At 44.8% G+C, this 18,041-nt stretch overlaps 1 protein-coding gene across 2 annotated transcripts in view; it reads left to right on the plus strand.

Annotated features, from left to right (window-relative positions):
• Window positions 1-18,041, plus strand: part of RANBP17 (RAN binding protein 17) — a 239,136-nt gene that overhangs the window by 197,882 nt on the left and 23,213 nt on the right. For both annotated transcript variants that reach the window (XM_037057757.1, XM_037057758.1), the window contains 2 exons: window positions 1,891-2,105; window positions 4,781-4,919. In XM_037057757.1, coding sequence (XP_036913652.1) covers window positions 1,891-2,105; window positions 4,781-4,919 — 354 coding nt within the window. The remainder of the gene's footprint in view (window positions 1-1,890; window positions 2,106-4,780; window positions 4,920-18,041) is intronic.

Raw genomic sequence — 18,041 nt, forward strand, 5'->3', positions numbered from 1 at the left:
GAGTCGGTCCCTGCTATCCCCATAGCATCCAGACACGCCTCTCTGACAGTGTTTGTCGCCTGGTGTGCAGCCGTGTCTTTGCAAATCTATTGGTGTCCCGTCAGAGCAGAGGTTTTATTTCATCGCTCTGTTCAGCCCAGCTCCGCACACGCAGTAACTGTCGAGTTGGTGCCGTTGTGTTGCGTCGAGTCGGTGTGGCGCTCACTGGCAGGTGTGGCAGGTGAGTCGAGGTGAGGGCATAAGAGGGGGTACGGAATTGGGTGTGGGGCGAACTCCAAGGTTTGCTGCAGCCTCCAGTCCGTGGTTCTGCAGTCGGATGGACAAATTATAAGCAAGGCTATATGGGCTTCTAAGGATGCACAGAAGGAAACCTACACACAGGGTTTCACTCGGACAGGCCGAGGGTGGTTTATGATCTGCTAGAAGTATTGGCGCTTCTTAACCTCTTAGACCTCTAACGTGTGACTACCATAATAAACATACCCATCAGGGGTCGAACGGGGAAACACACGGAATAGGGAATTTAGGAATCAGACCTTTCATAATCGTGGGCAAAGGTGGGGAGAGAGATCCAGTGGGAGGAGTTGGAAGTTCAAGAGAAAAATCACCCACCAGCCCTCCTGACACCGTGGCACAGAAGGACAGGCTGGAGCAGCGGGGAAGGCTGGAAGCTGCACACACCCGAGCTGCCGAGTGGCACCTCAGAGGAGGGGTGTGGCGCGGGGACTGGGGTGCAAGTCACTGAGAGACTGTCGCCTCTGCAGCGCTGCCGCCCTGCGAGTGTGCTGCCAGGGACTTGGCAGTGAGCTTGGGACCAGCGGTCAGCACAGCTGGTCGTTCTAGTCACAGAGCAGGAAAGAGCGGGGACGAACTGAAACCCACTGGCATTTCTGCGTCTTACTCTCACTCTCTAATCAGAATGGCCGTAAGAAAACCACGGCGGCTGCTTCACTTCCACCTCCCAAATCTCACATTTCTGTTTCGCCCAATTCTTCCCAACAACCATACAGGGAAATGCATTCTGGGAAACTGAATTCTTATTTAGTCGAGTCGACACAGTGCAAAACTACAACAATGCACCTCTAAATTTTGTAAATTGAATTTTGTTTCCATTTTAGAAGCGGCACTTGAACAGGGAAAAGCAGAGCAAAGAAACATGTACAGCTTTATATTTTTTGAAAAAGCATTCTCAGGTTTCACCTAGTAACATACCTAGTAAAAATTTTAAGGTGATTATATAAACATTTCTTTGTCTTTTGATGGTCAGCATAGAATTGAAGTACAGTTTTTAAAGCAGTCATCCAAAAGGGTCTAAGGAGGAAAAGGAAGTAACATTTATTGCGTGCTGTGCCAAGAACTTCTTATGTGTCTTATTTCATTTAATTCACATGCCAAACCTGTGAGGCCCCTAAAAGTGAAGTATCTCAAGATCAAGTTTATATAAAAAAAGGTTGAAAATTCACTGCAGAATTCAGAGTAATTTATATCTCTCAGTCTAGGTTATCTTTTCCCCTTGACTTAGCTGGTTATTTAGTCCTACTTTTCCTTAACAGCTTATTGGAGAGTGGATAACGCACATATTAAAGTGCATAAAGTGAACTAATCCTGAGTAAAACTCAGTGAATTTTTACATATCGAGATATGCATCCGGATAAAAATATAAAATATTTTCTAATGCCCTTAATTGGTTTTCCTCAGGCTGTTTGTACTTCCCAGGTGAACTGCCTTAGATAGTTACATTTTCAGGGCATGAATGGCATGATTCTTGGAACCGTGGCAGGGGGAGTGAACATAAGCAGGAAAGTAGAATCGTCCAATAGTGCGCCTCCTAACTGCTCCAAATTGTGTCTCCTTGTAGCCCTTTCTCTTTCTGCTTTTACCCTCAAACAGGTAATCAGATACTGTCCCTCGGGAGCCTCTCAAAAGATCAGATTTATCCGATGAAGCTCAAGGGCATCTCCATCTGCTATTCAGCTCTCAAATCGGCCTTGTGTGGGAATTATGTCAGCTTTGGCGTCTTCAAGTTGTACGGGGACGACCATTTTGACAACGCACTCCAGGCCTTCGTCAAGATGCTGCTCTCGGTGTCCCACAGCGACTTGCTGGTGAGCACGCGTGCATCCCCGGGGCCTCTGTGCAGAACGTGTGAAGTGCTGCCCCCTCGGGTGTGGGATTGCGGTGATGAGGCGGGGAAGGGCGGGGGGGGGGGGGGGTTGGGTGGTGCCTGGACTGTTTTTCGTGTTAGAGCAGCATCTCGGCTGAACTTAGGGAGGCTGAGCGACTGCAGGGGCCGTGTTTGTGTAATTAAATGCGCCATTCTGGGAACCACGGCCCCCACCTCTGACAGCCCAACCACCCCGCGTGCTCCAGGCTCTGCACCTCAAGAACGTGTCCTCAGCCATTTCAGCTCGCTGCTTACAGCTGCGCTTATAACTCAGCAAAGGTCTGTGTTTCCCACAGCAGAAAGTGCGGGCTTGGCTGCAGGGTCTTCCCCTCAGGTCTGCTCTGTCCGCTTCCTCTGCTGGGTGGCCCCACGGCCTCCAAAACTCGGGTCTGGGGGGCAGAGTGCTCCCCTGGAAGTTGAGCAGCCTGGTGCGTAGCCTCAACCCTGCCGCTCACTGGTCCTTTACCACGAATAAGTCACCTTCTGTGTCTCCCCAGGCCTTCATTGTCTCACCTGTAAAGTGACTTAAACGCGGAGATTTCTAGGTCCCTTCTATACTCTGCCACCTACTTTCTGTGATGTATGTCCGTGGTCCTCAAACCTGGAGGCCCATCAGAGTCGCCTGGAGTGCTTGTGGAAAATTCAAATTTCCAGGCTCCTCCCCGGAGCTGTTTCATCATCAGACTTTTTTTTTTAGACATCTCTGCCTGATTACACAAAAGCTAATACATGCCCAGTGTGGTTACAGTAATTACTCCANGGGGGGGGGGGGGGGGTTGGGTGGTGCCTGGACTGTTTTTCGTGTTAGAGCAGCATCTCGGCTGAACTTAGGGAGGCTGAGCGACTGCAGGGGCCGAGTTTGTGTAATTAAATGCGCCGTTCTGGGAACCGCGGCCCCCACCTCTGACAGCCCAACCACCCCGCGTGCTCCAGGCTCTGCACCTCAAGAACGTGTCCTCAGCCATTTCAGCTCGCTGCTTACAGCTGCGCTTATAACTCAGCAAAGGTCTGTGTTTCCCACAGCAGAAAGTGCGGGCTTGGCTGCAGGGTCTTCCCCTCAGGTCTGCTCTGTCCGCTTCCCCTGCTGGGTGGCCCCACGGCCTCCAAAACTCGGGTCTGGGGGGCAGAGTGCTCCCCTGGAAGTTGAGCAGCCTGGTGCGTAGCCTCAACCCTGCCGCTCACTGGTCCTTTACCACGAATAAGTCACCTTCTGTGTCTCCCCAGGCCTTCATTGTCTCACCTGTAAAGTGACTTAAACGCGGAGATTTCTAGGTCCCTTCTATACTCTGCCACCTACTTTCTGTGATGTATGTCTGTGGTCCTCAAACCTGGAGGCCCATCAGAGTCGCCTGGAGTGCTTGTGGAAAATTCAAATTTCCAGGCTCCTCCCCGGAGCTGTTTCATCATCAGACTTTTTTTTTTAGACATCTCTGCCTGATTACACAAAAGCTAATACATGCCCAGTGTGGTTACAGTAATTACTCCAGTAGCACAGCCAAGTTCATGCTCAGCCTTAGTGCAGGCTTCCCACCTGCTCCCAACCCAGGGTTACACGTGAGCTCCAGCGGCCTTCGTGAGTGAACCTGTGTGGGAGATGCCCCTCGATGTCCTCAAGGCAGAGTGATTCAGCCTCTTTGTAGGAGAATGGAAGGCATGTTGAAGGCTGCCCGGGCAACGGTAATTACAAAGTGGAACTTGAGTCAGATGAGCCTTGCATTACAACCAGCTCATGGGGGGGACCCTCCACTGCAATGGAGGCCCCACCCCCAAACTGGTGTGGTTCTAGGAATGTCTCTCATCCTCTTTCTCATAGACCGGCAAGCTTCTACCTCAGTTGTTCTCAAAATTGAGGGTGCCTATGGCTCCTTAGTGGACATACTAAGAATGCCCATTTTTGGACTTCTTCCCAGAGCTTTTCATTTAGTGAATCTGAAGTGGGGATCAGAAAACTGCGTTTTTAACAAGCACCTCATGTAGTTCTTATGGACATGGTCTTGATCGCACTTTGAGAAGTACTCTGCCTTCTTTCTCTTCTGAGTATGCTTCTTTGGATACTGGTTTGGGTTTCATCTCAGCTTTTCCAGGTATCTCTCTCATGTACTTATCTTTTGCCTGTAGTCTATGCTATAGGTTAAGCCATTTACTAAATTATAATTTAGTTAGGTGGGTTGGCACTGTGTAAATACAGCAGACCATAATGCCCAAACCCTGTCATAAGAGCAAATTTCTTTGTGTTCAAAGGAAAAAAAGAAAAGGTTTGCCAAGCCACGATTAGGCAGTATTCGGTGTTATAATATTCCAGTCCAGAAAAATAATTCAGTCTTCTGAATTCCTTACTACAGAGATTTTACTTGCATTTGTGTGTTAGCCACATAGAGTGAAATTGAAATGAAACGCTGTGCTGTCAAATGAGGGTTTCTGGACATCAAGAGATGCCCGTTAGAACCCTTTCAATGCCGAATTGAGAATCGTTACGTCATCTGTTTCACGTGTTTATGTCGTGTTTATTTTATTTAAGTTTATCATTTCCAATGTTACAGATGGCAGTTTCCGCTGGGACTGTCACGTGTCCTCGTGGCCTCTGTGTGACTGACACTCAGTGTCTCTGTGTTGCAGCAATACCGGAAGCTGAGCCAGGCTTACTACCCGCTCCTGGAGAGCCTCACCCAGGACCACATGGGCTTCATCACCAACCTGGAGCCTCCCGTGCTCCTGTATGTCCTCACCTCGGTCTCGGAGGGACTCACTACCCTCGGTAGGTTGCACGGGGAACGTCGCTTCCACGGGAAAAACTCGACTGTGCTCCTCGCTGTCTGCGCTCATTGCGATGGTCGTCCCGCTGGCAGGATGCGTGCCCAGACTGAAAGGTTGTGACAATTGCTTGCAAGTGTGAAATGGCTTCTGTTATATTTTGATACACGGTTTGTTTAATCAGCTTTATTAAGGTATAATTTACACATCCTGAAACTTACACATTTTAAGTGAACTGTTCACTGAGCCCTGACAAATGTATGTACGCTGAGCCAAGGCGTAAAACATTACCACCACCACCCACTCCCTCGCACCCCCGTCTAATCGGTGCTTCCGTTTAGCCCCGGCCCCGTGGAACCACGGTCTACTTGCTCTCCCTGTGGTTTGCCTTTTCCAGAATTTCATGTCAGTGGAATCGTACATTGTGTAATCCTCTGTGTCTGGCGTCTTTCATTTTGCAAAATGCCTTTGGGACTCGCCCCTGTATTTATGAATCAGTTACTTTATCCCTTTCCATCACTGAGTATTATTCCATTTCATAGATTACCACCAATTTTTATCTGTTCACCAGCTGTTTAAAACTTGAGCTGTCTTCATTATTTAGTTATTTTGAGTAATGAACATTGAGTTACAAGTCTTTCTGTGGACAAATGTCATTTCTCTTAAGTAAATACCAAGGAGTGGGATTTCTGGGTTGTGTGCCACGTATATTTTGAACATAAAAAAACGGCCAGACTGTTTCCCAAAGTAATGGTACCATTTGGCTCCTCCTAGCAGTGTCTGCGGGCTCCGGGTGCCCGATGGGAACACCGCTACTCTCAGCCTTTTTCATCTTAGCCATCCCAGTAGATGTGAAGTAGAATCTCACTGTGGTTTTAATTTGCATTTCACTAATGGTTAATGATTTGAGCCTCTTTTCCTGCTTATTTGCTCTGCATGTATCTTGGCAAAGAGTTTGTTTAAATCTTTTACCCATTTTTTAAATTGGATGGTTTATTTTGTATTCTGGGTACAAATCCTTTATCAAATATATGTTTTGCAGTTATTTTTCAGCCCTCAGCCTGTCTTTTTATTTTCTAAACAATATCTTCCGAAGCACAAAAGCTTTTAATCTTAAGGAAATCCAATTTTTTTTTCTCTTATGGTTCATGTCTTTTGGGTCCCATACTAAGAAATTTTTACTTACCCTAAGGCCATACAGATATTTTTCTTCTGTTTTTTTTCTAGAAGTTTTATTGTTTTAGCTCTTATTTTTAGGTCTATAAGCCATTTCACTAACTTTTTGAATATAGTATTATGAGATTAAAGCTCAGATTTTTTTAACATGTGGATATTCAGTTGTCCTAGCAACTTTGTTGAAAAAATATCCTCTATCTATTGGGTTACTTTGTACCAACCCTGCGCTGTCCTGATACTGTAGTAAGCCTTCAAATCAGACAGTATAGCCCTCTATTTTGTTTTTCTCTTTTAAAACTGGCTATTCTGGGTCCCTGGCCTTTTTAATATAAATGTTTAGAGTCAGTTTGTCCATTTCTCTTGTTAGGAAAAAGAGTGAGCAGGGAACTTGGGCCGGGCTTCGCGGTGGATCTCCAGTCCACTTCGGTGAGAACCAACACATCAGCGCTATTGAGCGTCCAGTCCCTAAAACGGCACATCGGGGTGTTCAGATCCCCCGTAATCGTTATCAGTAGCATTTTTGTGGTTTTAAGTGTATGGGTCTTGTACGTATTTTGTTGTATTTATAAATAAGTATCAGTAAGTATTTTATGTTTTATGCTGTTGTAAATGGCGTTGAATTTCAGTATTTTATTATATTGTTCCTTGCTACTATGTAGAATTGCAGTTGATATTTGGATGTCGACCTTGTATCTTGCAACTCTGCCAAACTCACCTATTAATTCTGGTAGCGTTTTGTAGATTACTTTAGATTTTTCTACATAGATGTATCTGCAAACAAAGACAGTGTTACCTCCTTTTTTCCAATCTTTGTGGCTTTTTGCCTTGGTTTATCCCACTGGCTAGGATCCCCAGAACAGTTTTGAATATGTGGTGATCGCAGACAGCCTTCTCTTGTCTCCAGGGTTACGGATGACGCGCTCATCCTTTCATCACTTAGTATAATGTTGGCTCTGGGTTTCCGTAGGTGCTGTCTGTCTTGTTGAGGATATTCCCTTCTGTTACAGTTTTCTCAGAGTGTTACCATGAATGGGTATTGAGTTTGATAAAAAGCATCTATTTCTGCATCTGTTGAGATGATCATATGGGTTTTTTAGGGAAGAGGTGTGTTAATACACGATATGATGTTAATCATCACTGATGCATATTTGAATGTTAAACCAACCTTGCATTCCACACTTTGTTACAAGGTATTATCTCTTTTTTAGATTCCTGGATTCCACTTTCTAAACTGTTAGAACAAACAGGTTTTAGTTCTTTTATGGCTCTCTGTTCTTCTCACACCTTTGCCTGTGTTAGTGTCAGAGTGGCACCCTCGTCAGTGAATCAGGAAATGCTGCCCTCTTCCGTTCTCTTCAAACCGTGGGTAGAGTTGTTATTAGTTCTTCATTTATTTGCATAATCCTCTAGTGAAACCATTAGGCCTAGATTTTTCTTCTGTTACAGGGTGTTTAACTACAAATTAAATCTCGTTCATGGTATAAGGTTGTTCAAATTACCTCTTACATCTTGAGTAGCATTTTAAAAGGATTTGTCCACTTTTTTATCTGAAGTTAATCTGACATCTTTGACATAAAATTGTCCATGATGTACCCTTTCACACGATTTGTTTTCCGTAGTGATGTCCCCCCTTTGTCCCTGGCATTGGCAGTTTGCCTCTTCTTTCTTTTTTTCTTGATCGTTCTGGCCCTAGGTTGTTGGTTATGTTGCAGAGAACCAGCTTCCAGTTTTCGTTGGTGTTCCCCTATTTTTCCATTTTTATTTCATTGATTGGATATATAATCTTCATTATTTCCGTCTTTCACTTTACTCCACTTTCCCCAATCTAGTTTTGTCAGGCAGAAGCTCAGATCAGTGATTTTAGACCTTCCTGCTTTTCTGAGATGCCTGTTTAATGCCTGAACGCAAACACTGTGTAACTACACCTCACAAAGTTTTTATATCAGTGTTTTTTCTACTAGGTTAACAAACCATTTTCTAGCTGCCCTGCTGACTTCTTTTACTGATGGGTTGTTACTTAGGAACAACACATCGTTCAATTTCCAAATGCTCAGAGATGTTCCTGATACCTTCCTATTATTGATCCTGGTTTAATTCCACGTGGGCATAGAATATACTCAATGATTGTTACAATTTTTATGTTCACTGAGTCTTTGTTATAGTCCAAAACACAGCGAGTGTTCCGGGGGCACATGGGCGTGTGCTCCAGTGATGTTGGGAGGCGCTGGTTCCGTGTCGGTTCCAACCGATTGATAACGTCCGGGGTCTTTCTGAACTCACTGCTTTCTTGCTTGTTTGCTTTCTGCTTGTTTTCTGAATTACCGAGAGAGATGTGCTGTGGACTCTACTGTAATTGTAGGTTTGTCCATTTCTCCTTTCAGGTCTATTGGTCTTCATACAACGCATTTTGAAGCTCCACGATTAGGTGTACAAATGCTCAGGACTGTTGTGTCCCTTTGATGAATTCACCCTGTTGTTATTGTGAAAGAACCCTCTTTATCCCTGGAATATTCTTTCCTCCGAAATCTGCAATACTTCAATACTACTAGCCTCTTCAGCTCTCTTTTGAGTATGGTTATCCTCTATCTTTTTTTTTATCATTTTGCTTTTACTCTGGGTCTTTATATTTAAAGTTGGTGTCTTATAGATAGCAAGGATTGGGTTGTCCAAAAAGTTTGTTTGGCTTATTCTGTAAGATGGCTTTAGTAGCACTTAGTTGTCTTTAACTTCATTTGAAACAATTTCATTAGATTATGTGTGACAGTTGTCATATGAGCATGTTTTTTTTAAAAAAAAACTTATCAAAATTGGTGAATTTTTGTGTAGCCCTTTTAACACTGAAGATGGAGGAAAACACACAATTTTGGCATATTATGCTTTATTATTTCAAGAAAGATAAAAACACAAATGAAATGCAAAAAAAGTTTTGTACACTATACTGAGAAGGTGCTGTGACTGACTGAATGTGTCAAAAGTGGTTTGCGAAGTTCTGTGCCGGAGATTTCTTGCTGGATCACGCTCCACGGTCGGGTGGACCAGTTGAAATTCACAGCGATAACATCAAGACCGTAAGGGAGAATGGTCAACGTCAGCCATGCAGGAGATGGCCGACATACTCAGAATGTCCAAATCAAGAAAGTTGCCAGTGAAAATGAAAAATGCACCTTATTTTACAGAAAAAAATTAACGGACACTTTAGCCAACCCAGTATTTTGTATTGCTGTCGTACCGAGTTTCTGTACACCTGGTGGCCCCAAACCATGGAAATCCGTTATCTTGCCACTTTAGGCCGTGACTCTGATGTGCGCCTCGCACCATGGTGTCAGCGGAGCTGGGTCTCTTTCTAGAGGTTCGTGCATTTCCTCGCCTTTTCCTGCTCCTGGAGACCAGCTACATCCCTCGGCTCACAGCCCGTTTCCTGTCTTGTAGGCCAGCAACACCCGGTCTCTGTGGTCCTCCTTCCCTAAGTGTGTCTGTCTTTGACTCTGACCTCTTCCACCTCTCTTTCACTTTTAAGGTCTTTGGGACTGTATCAGTCCCACCAAGATAATCCCGGATTATCTCCCTATTTTCAGTCCCACTGATTAGCAACCTTCTCCATCTGAACACCCGTGACCTGTGACCTAACACATTCACAGGTTCTGGGGATTAGCATGTGGACATACTTGCAGAGCACTAGGCACATGGTTGGGTTATATTTTTATGTCGAATCTGACTCCCTCCACCCTCTAATCAGTGGTTTGACCGTTTTCATGCCATGTAACTACCAAGTTTAAACTTGAGTTTAAACTTCACTGTCGCTGTTGGTTTTCTCTGGAACCCATCTTGACTCCGTTCCTTTTCTTTTTCCTCCCTTCTTTTGATTTGGATTTAGTGTTTTTTATGAGTTCATTTTATAACCCCTTTGAGTTCTTCGCCATACTTCTTAATTTTAGTAGTACTCAAGGGTTCCCAATGTATACCTTCAAATAATACCATCGCAGTTTGCCTTCAAATACTTACAGTCTGTCTCTCTTCCTCTGTCTCCCTTCCTTCTGGAACCCCAGGTGCACAGGTGGTACCTGTCCCGGTTGTGTGGTTCAGGGACGGGAGAGGGCTTCCTTGCAGGGCTCCGCAACTCCTCCTGGAATAGCTGCCCCTCCCTAGTGCCCGGCCCCACGGTTTCCAGCTGCCTCAGCCTCCCCAGACCCAGCTGTTCCTCTTCAACGCCGTGAGAAACTTGGCTTTGTTTGCTTCCCCCTCCCTCGTCTGCGGCCTGGAGACTGCACTGCGCAGTAAGCTTGAGCAGTTGTGTGGGTATTACCTCATTTGCTTCCCTCGTCTCTGGTTCAATAGTCCTGTATTACTTGTTGGGCGATAACTGAAAATGTTGTTTCATATATTTTGTTCCGTGTTCTAGTTGTTTACGTAAGAAGGGAGAATTCTCATGGCAGTTAATTCTTCATGGACAGAAACTGATGTCTTTTATTATTGCAGTTTGGCTTGGCGTTCTTTTCTCTCTCATCATAGTAATTCCGGGAGAGTTTGAACTGGGCGCTGGTGCCTGTGTTGTTCTCAGCGTCTGGTCTGAGGCCTGGAATCTGCATTTAAGCAAGGTTCTCGCGTGAGTCTTGACAAAGTGGCCTTATGGGGAGACTGTTGAACTTGGAATCGAGAGCCAGTGCTGCCACTCACTAAATGCATGAGCACGGACCCCCACCCTGTGCCCGATACTGCCGTCGGCGTTCCCACGTGTGGTTCCCGTGTGTTCATTGCTTCCTCGGACGCTTTCTGCGCACCGGGACTGGGCCAGACCCTCCGATGCACTGTTTGTCCTCCTTGCTCCCTCCTTAACTGTGAGCTGAAGGAGGGGCGCAGTCTCGATCTCACTGTATTCCCAGCGCCTAGCGTGGAAGTGCTCAATGAATACTTTCTGAGTGAGTCAGTCAGGTAAGATCGTGTTCATCACACGGATGGTGAGCTGTGGCTCAGAGAGGTGAAGCGATCCGCCTAAGGTCATACAGCTGTTAGGACCTGATCTGGGAGGCTTTCTAACTTCACAACTCATCCATTCTTCTTTACCTGCCAGCCTGCTAGACGTACCTGACAAAGGTCACAGTTTTGATGGCTAGATGCCTGGTAAGAGTGGTTTTCCTTGTATTCTTGATTTTATCTTCAGTTTCTTAAATTGTTGCAAAATGGCATTGTCAGCACTGGATAACTGGTGGGTGAATTGTGCCCTGTGTGTTTAAAAAAGAGGACTGTTTAGCCCTGGCTGGTGTGGCTCAGTGGATTGAGCGCTGGCCTGCGAACCTAAGGTCACCGGTTCAATTCCTGGTCAGGGCACATGCCTGGGTTGCTGGCTGGGTCCCTAGCTGTGGGCTTGGGAGAAGCAGCTGATCAGTGTTTCTCTTCCTCTCTATCGCCCTCCTGTCCCCCCTCTAAAAATAAATAAATAAAATCTTTAGCAAAAATTATATCCAAAATTGCCTAAATTATTGATGAATCCTTCTTATAGATTCTGAACACCAAAAAATAGGATCGAATGTGAAAATTTCTGACTTTTGCTTGTTCTTTTACGTCAGGAGAGACTCATTATCTGAATCTCACACAGTAGCCTGAGCCGCACGTGAAGAAAACCAGTAACAGTGCACAGTCCTCGGCACTGTTCCTTCCGTTTTTTGGTCACATGCCCCTCAAGCCTTACGATTCCTCCCGTTTCATTCTACCCTGAAATAACGTTTATCCGTTTCAAAGTCACCGGCCATAAATCAGCCATAATGGAAGCTCTTCTCCGTGCTTTTATTGCAAGGGTGTGCGCTCCGACCTTCGTATGTAAAGTGTTTACCGTGCTTTTTCATAGCTGACTCAGTGCATTGGAACCTTTTAATGCAACCTGCGTGGCATGTGGTCACCCAGTCTATGTGAAGTCTTCACCATTTTGCATGATTGATAGCGCATTGCTCTCCACTGGTGAGAGGAACCGTATCTATTTCCTGCTCGCTTCCTCTTGCAGATGTTAAGTTACTTACCCCATTTACTGTCGTGCTGAGGACCTCCAAGGTAGAAATGTGGAGGAGAGAAGACGCCCAGGCTCAGCAAGTGTGCACTTGGCGCTCGGGCCTGGTTTTCCCCTGCACGCGGCCACTCAGGGTTGTAAAACCGAACCTCCCTTTTCTGCAGAGTAACCCAGGCAGTGGGGAGAGTAAACAGTTAATTAACTAATAATTCAGTCACGTGTCAGAGCCTCAGGAGGAGGGGACAGTGCTTTCCTGAAAAGCCAGCAGCTCCACAGGTTCCCGAAACTGCTGTCTGGGCCCATCGTCTAAACTCTCATGCAACCCCTTGTGATCCTGCTGCCATCGTTGTCCTCTGTTTTATTTTTTTAAAGATTTTATTTAGAGAGAGGGGAAGGGCAGGAGAAGGAGAGAAACACTGGTGTGTGAGAGATACATCCATCAGTTGCCTCTTGCACGCCCCCAAAGTGGGGAGCTGGCCAGCAACTCAGGCCTGAAATCGAACCGGCGACCTTTCAGTTCACAGGCCGGCACTCCATCCACTGAGCCACACCAGCAGGGGCATCAGCCTCTGTTCTGAATGCATATGTTTGTACTCTAAAACTTGCCCCCAACCTGCCCCTTTTTATTTACTGTGTCGTTTCTTTCTAAAACAGTATATGTGAGTTTTTAAATTCTGGTGGTGTATCAACTGTAGGTTTTATTACTAAACACAACTCAAAACCTTTCAAAAACTTTCTCAGGTTACTTTTGCTCACCGTTCTTTAATCAATTCAGCTCATATTTCATCTCTAATCTGTGACGGGCACGTGTGTCCCCAAACCTCAGAGGTGAATAAAGCGAGTAAGAAACCATTGCTGTAGGAACTCAATAACCCACTGCTCCCTGGTCCTGCTTTCCCAGTCCACTTCTCTCCGGTGTCTGGCATGGTTGCCACTTTTTGAGTCCGTGGTGTTTTTAACTATTTCTCTTGCTGTTTCTGTCACATTTCATAGACTCCCCGGGATCGTGTTTGTATGTTACCATTGGCCAAAAATACCTGGGCAGTGTCACGCTGTGAATCAAACCCATGAATTTTGGACAATCTGCTTATCTCTGGGCTTCACTGTTCTCATTTGAAAAATGCAGATAACACCACGTATATACAAAGTGGTTTTCAGAAGTTCATGAAATGATCGTTTTAAAATGTACAAAGGAGAATGAGTAAATGGTTGTTCTATTGTGTCACTTACTTGCAAAAGACAAAAAACCAAAAATCTCACAAGGGCCTCTGTTGCCTTTCAGAGTAAACGTGAATGTCCCGGCCCAATATTCAATGTCCTCCAGGACCCGAACCTTCCTCGTCAGCCTTCTCTGCGACTTCCCTCCGCGGTCTTTCACTCAAACCGGAAGTCCCGCTCCCTGAGTGCAGCCTCCTCTTGCACCAGGGTGACATCTTTTGAGTCCCCATTGTGGTTTTGGACCTCGCTTGATGCTTACGTATATTTTTCCTGAAGACTCAATTTTGCCCAATGTCTACTCAATTTTCGTGTTTAAGAGCATGGGTCTCTGTTCTTTGTCTCCCTCCCTATCACAGCCCCACACTGGGCAAGTCTCTGGATCTCTCGCTGTCCTCCTTGTAAATGGAGAGAACAGTAGTAACTGTTATAATGCTATTGTGAGGATTACCAGTAATAATCCATGCAACTAACACAATAATTCTCAATAAGTATCCGCTGTTGTCATTATGAGAATGTCTAGTTATTCTGATTCAGCTCTACAGTATATGTTACAAATGACGAGAGAGGTTAAGTGCCTCTTTCAAAGTAACGGTGCAGCAAGTAAATGGAAAAGGTGGGATTTGAAACCAGAGCTCACCTTTCTGCCACATTATGTGTGTTAATCTCTCCACGTGGACGCGCCCTTCCTTATGTCTAACCGGAATAACTTCTCCAAGCCCATCTCAGGTGCCGCCTTCTTCACTAGACTCTCCTGGAGCCCCACCCAAAGCTGACGTCCCCTTTGACATCCTCCCAGCAGTTTTGTCGTTCACTGTGTTGCAGTGGCTGAGGCACCAAACCGTGGCCTCTGTGCACCAGGGTGGGCGTGTCCCCTGAAGCAGGGCACTGTGCACCAGGCAGATGTGTAGTAAAGGCACTCGCATTGAGCAGAGGGTCTTTAAGGTCACAAACGGAACATTCCCCCTGACTTGTATCCAGGAGCCATATATGTAATCACATGTCACCGTAACCGGTCCTGCAGTGGACACGGGGTTTAAAGAGATGAACAAGGCCAAATCCCTTCCCTCAGGAACTTACAGTTTGATGAAAGTGCTTTGGTCCATTTTGAGTCTACTTTTGTGTACAGTGTCGGAAGGTGGTCTGGTTTCATTTTTTCGAGCGTATCTATCCTTTATTCCCAGCACCATTTATGAAAGAGGCTAGCTCTGCTCCATGGCATGCCTTTGCCTCCTTTTCAACATTTGATAAAATGTTGTCAAATGTTGATTGATCATAAAGGCATGGGCTTATTTCCCGGCTCTCTGTTCTGTCCCATTGATCTATATGTCTGTTTTTATGCCGTCTGATTACTATGCTGTTTTGATAACTGTAACTTTATAGTATAGTTTGGTATCAGGTAGTGTGATTCCTCCCATTTTGTTCTTCTTTTTCCAGATTGCCCTTGCTATTCGGGGTCTTTTGTGGTTCCATATAAATTTTTGGAGTATTTGTTCTGGTTCGGTGAAATATGCCATTGATATCTTGATAGGAATTGCACTGAATGTGTAGATTGCTTTGGGTAGTGTGGACATTTCAATGATGTTAATTATTTCTATCCATGAACAAGGTATATGCTTCTACTTATTTGTATCTTCTCAGTTTCTTTCTTCGGTGTCTTGTAATTTTTCAAGTACAGGTCTTTTCCATACTTGGTTCATTTTACTCCTAGGTATTTTATTCTTTGTAAAGCAATCGTGAATGGGATTTTTTTAAGTTTCCCTTTCTGATAGTTCATTATTGGTGTATAAAAATGCAACTGATTTCTAGATACTTGTTTTTATATCCTGCTACTTTGCCGGATTCCTTTATCGTTTCCAGTAGTTCTTTGGTGGAATCTTTAGGGCTCTCTACATACAGTAGTGTGTCATCTGCAAATAACGACAGCTTTCCCATCCGGATGCTTATTTCTTCTTCTTGTCTGATTGCCGTGGCTGGGACTCCCAGTACTGTGTTGAATAGAAGTGATGAAAGCAGACATGCCTGTCGTGTTCCCAGTCTTAAGGGAAACCCCGGTCGTCTTTGCCCACTGAGTACGATGTTGGCTGTGGGTTTGTCAGATCTGGCCTTTATTACATTGAGGTATGTTTCCTCTATTCCCACTTTGCTGAGAGTTTTTATCACAAATAAATAGGTGCTGGATTTTATCAAATGCTTTTTCTGCATCTATTGATATGATCATATGGTTTTTACCCCTAGTTTTGTTTATGTGGTATATTACATTTATTGATTTGTGGATATTGTACCAACCTTGCGTCTCCAGAATAGATCCCACTTGATCATGGTATGTGATCTTTTTAATGTATTGCTCGATCCAGTTTGCTAATATCCTGTTGAAGATTTTAGTATCTGTGTTCATTGGAGGTATAGGCCCATGATTTTCTTTCTTTATAGTGTCCGTCTGGTTTTGGCATTAGGATAATGCTGGCCTTGTAAATGTTGGACTTAAATGTTAGACTTAAAACCATAAAAATACTAGGAGAAAGCATAGGTAGTAAAATCGCAGGCATTTCTTGTAGCAATATTTTTTCTTTTTTTAATATATATTTTTTATTGATTATACCATTACAGTTGTTCTATTCCCCCCTTCATTCCCCTCCACCCGCAAACTCCCTCCCCCACCATTCTCCCCCCCTTAGTTTATAACCATGTGTCTCAAGTTCTTTAGATTCTTTATTTCCTCTACTATTCTTGCCCTCCCCCTATCTATTTTCTACCCATTGTCTATGCTATTNTGACAGTCTGATGGGTACTCCTTTGTAGGTAATTGTCCCCTTATCTCTTGCTGCTTCTAGGATTCTCTCCTTCATTTTAATCTTGGCTAATGTAATTATGATGTACCTTGGTGTGTTCCTCCTTGGGTCCAACTTCTTTGGGACTCTCTGAGCTTCCTGGACTTCCTGGAAGTCTATTTCCTTTGCCAGACTGGGGAAGTTCTCCTTTATTATTTCTTCAAATAAGTTTTCCACTTATGGCTGTTCCTCTTCCCCTTCTGGTACCCCTATAATTTGGATATTGGAATGTTTAAAGATTTCCTGGAGGTTCCTAAGCCTCTCCTCATTTTTTTGAATTCTCATTTCTTCATTCCTTTCTGGTTGGATGTTTCGTCCTTCCTTCTGGTCCATTCCATTGATTTGAGTCCCAGTTTCCTTTCCATGACTATTGGTTTCCTGTGCATTTCCCTTCATTTCAATTAGTTTAGCCTTCATATGTTCCTCTAATTTGTGACTATAATCAACCAGTTCTGTGAGCATCCTGATAAATGTCTTGAACTGTGCATCTGAGAGGCTGGCAATCTCTTGGTCGCTTAGAGTTATCGCCTCTGGGACTTTGAATTCTTCTTGTGCCATCTTTTGGGCTGTTCGTGCCTGTTATGTAGCAGGATCGGAGCCCTAGGTGTTCACCAGAGCAGGGCAACTTAGTCGCTGGGTTGTGACACTATATGTGGGGGCAGGGTCACAGAGGAGCAATGGCGTCACGTCTGCCGCCTCCTGCAGCAGCTGCCACCGTCACCGGGGCCCACGTGTTTCGTCCCACTGCACTCGAGTGTGCCACCGCCGTCAGCCCTCTACCACTGGGTTCACCCCTTGGGGCCTGCGTGGTCCATCTCACTGTGCTCAAATGTGTGACCACGGTCAGTCTACCCCGAGCCCTGACTGGGTCCGGGCTACCTGCGCGCCTAGGTCGGGGATCTGTCCTGCCCGACCCTGCTCCACTGCTGGCTCCGCCCCTCTTACCACCCCGGTTGAATGGTTCGTTGTTGTCAGACTTCCGTATAATTCCATTTTCTGTTCTCTGGCTGTGTCTTTGTTCCAAACCTTTGTTGTATTCAAACTTGGTTGTGGGAGAAGGCACAGTGTTTCCACCTATGCCTGCATCTTGGCGGAAGTCCCTCTTGTAGCAATATTTTTTCTGATATATCTCCTCAGATAAGGGAAACAAAGTAAAAATAAACAAATGGGATTGCATCAAACTCAAAAGCTTTTGCACAGCAAAGGAAACCATCAACAACATGAAAAGACAACCCACTGAATGGGAGAACAAATTTGCCTTATACATTGGATAAGTGGTTAATAACCAAGGCTTATAAAGAACTTATAAAACTCAACACCAAAAAACCCCAGACAATCCAATTTAAAAGTGAGCCAAGGACCTGAATAGACACTTCTCCAAAGAGGACATACGTACAGATGGCCAATAGGCGTGTGAGAGGATGCCCTACGCCACTAATCATCAGAGAAATGTGAATTTAAACCACCATGAGATATCACCTCACACGTATCAGAATGGCCATCGTCAGTAAATCAACGAATTAGTCTTGGCTGTATGTAAAGAAAAGGAAACTCTCATGCGTTGTTGGTGGGAGTGCAGATTGATACAGCCACTGTGGGCAGCAGTATGCAGTTACCGCAAAAAATTAAAAATGGAACTGCCTTATGACCCAACAGTTCCATTTCTGGGAATTTATCCAAAGAAACCCAAAACACTAATTCAAAAGAATATATGCACTCCTGCGTTCATTACAGTGTTATTTACAATAACCGAGATTCGGAAGCAGCCTGAGTGTCCATTAGTAGCTGAGTAGATAAAAAAGAAAAAGCTGTGGTATGTTATTTACATAGTGGAATACTACTCAGCTATAAAAAAGAAGGAAGGGTGGAGGGGAGTGAAGGGGGGAATAGAACAACTGTAATGGTA

Source organism: Sturnira hondurensis, unplaced genomic scaffold, assembly GCF_014824575.4.
Source record: "Sturnira hondurensis isolate 20B ecotype Veracruz unplaced genomic scaffold, ASM1482457v3 Scaffold0009733, whole genome shotgun sequence".
NCBI classification, from domain to species: Eukaryota; Metazoa; Chordata; class Mammalia; order Chiroptera; family Phyllostomidae; genus Sturnira; species Sturnira hondurensis.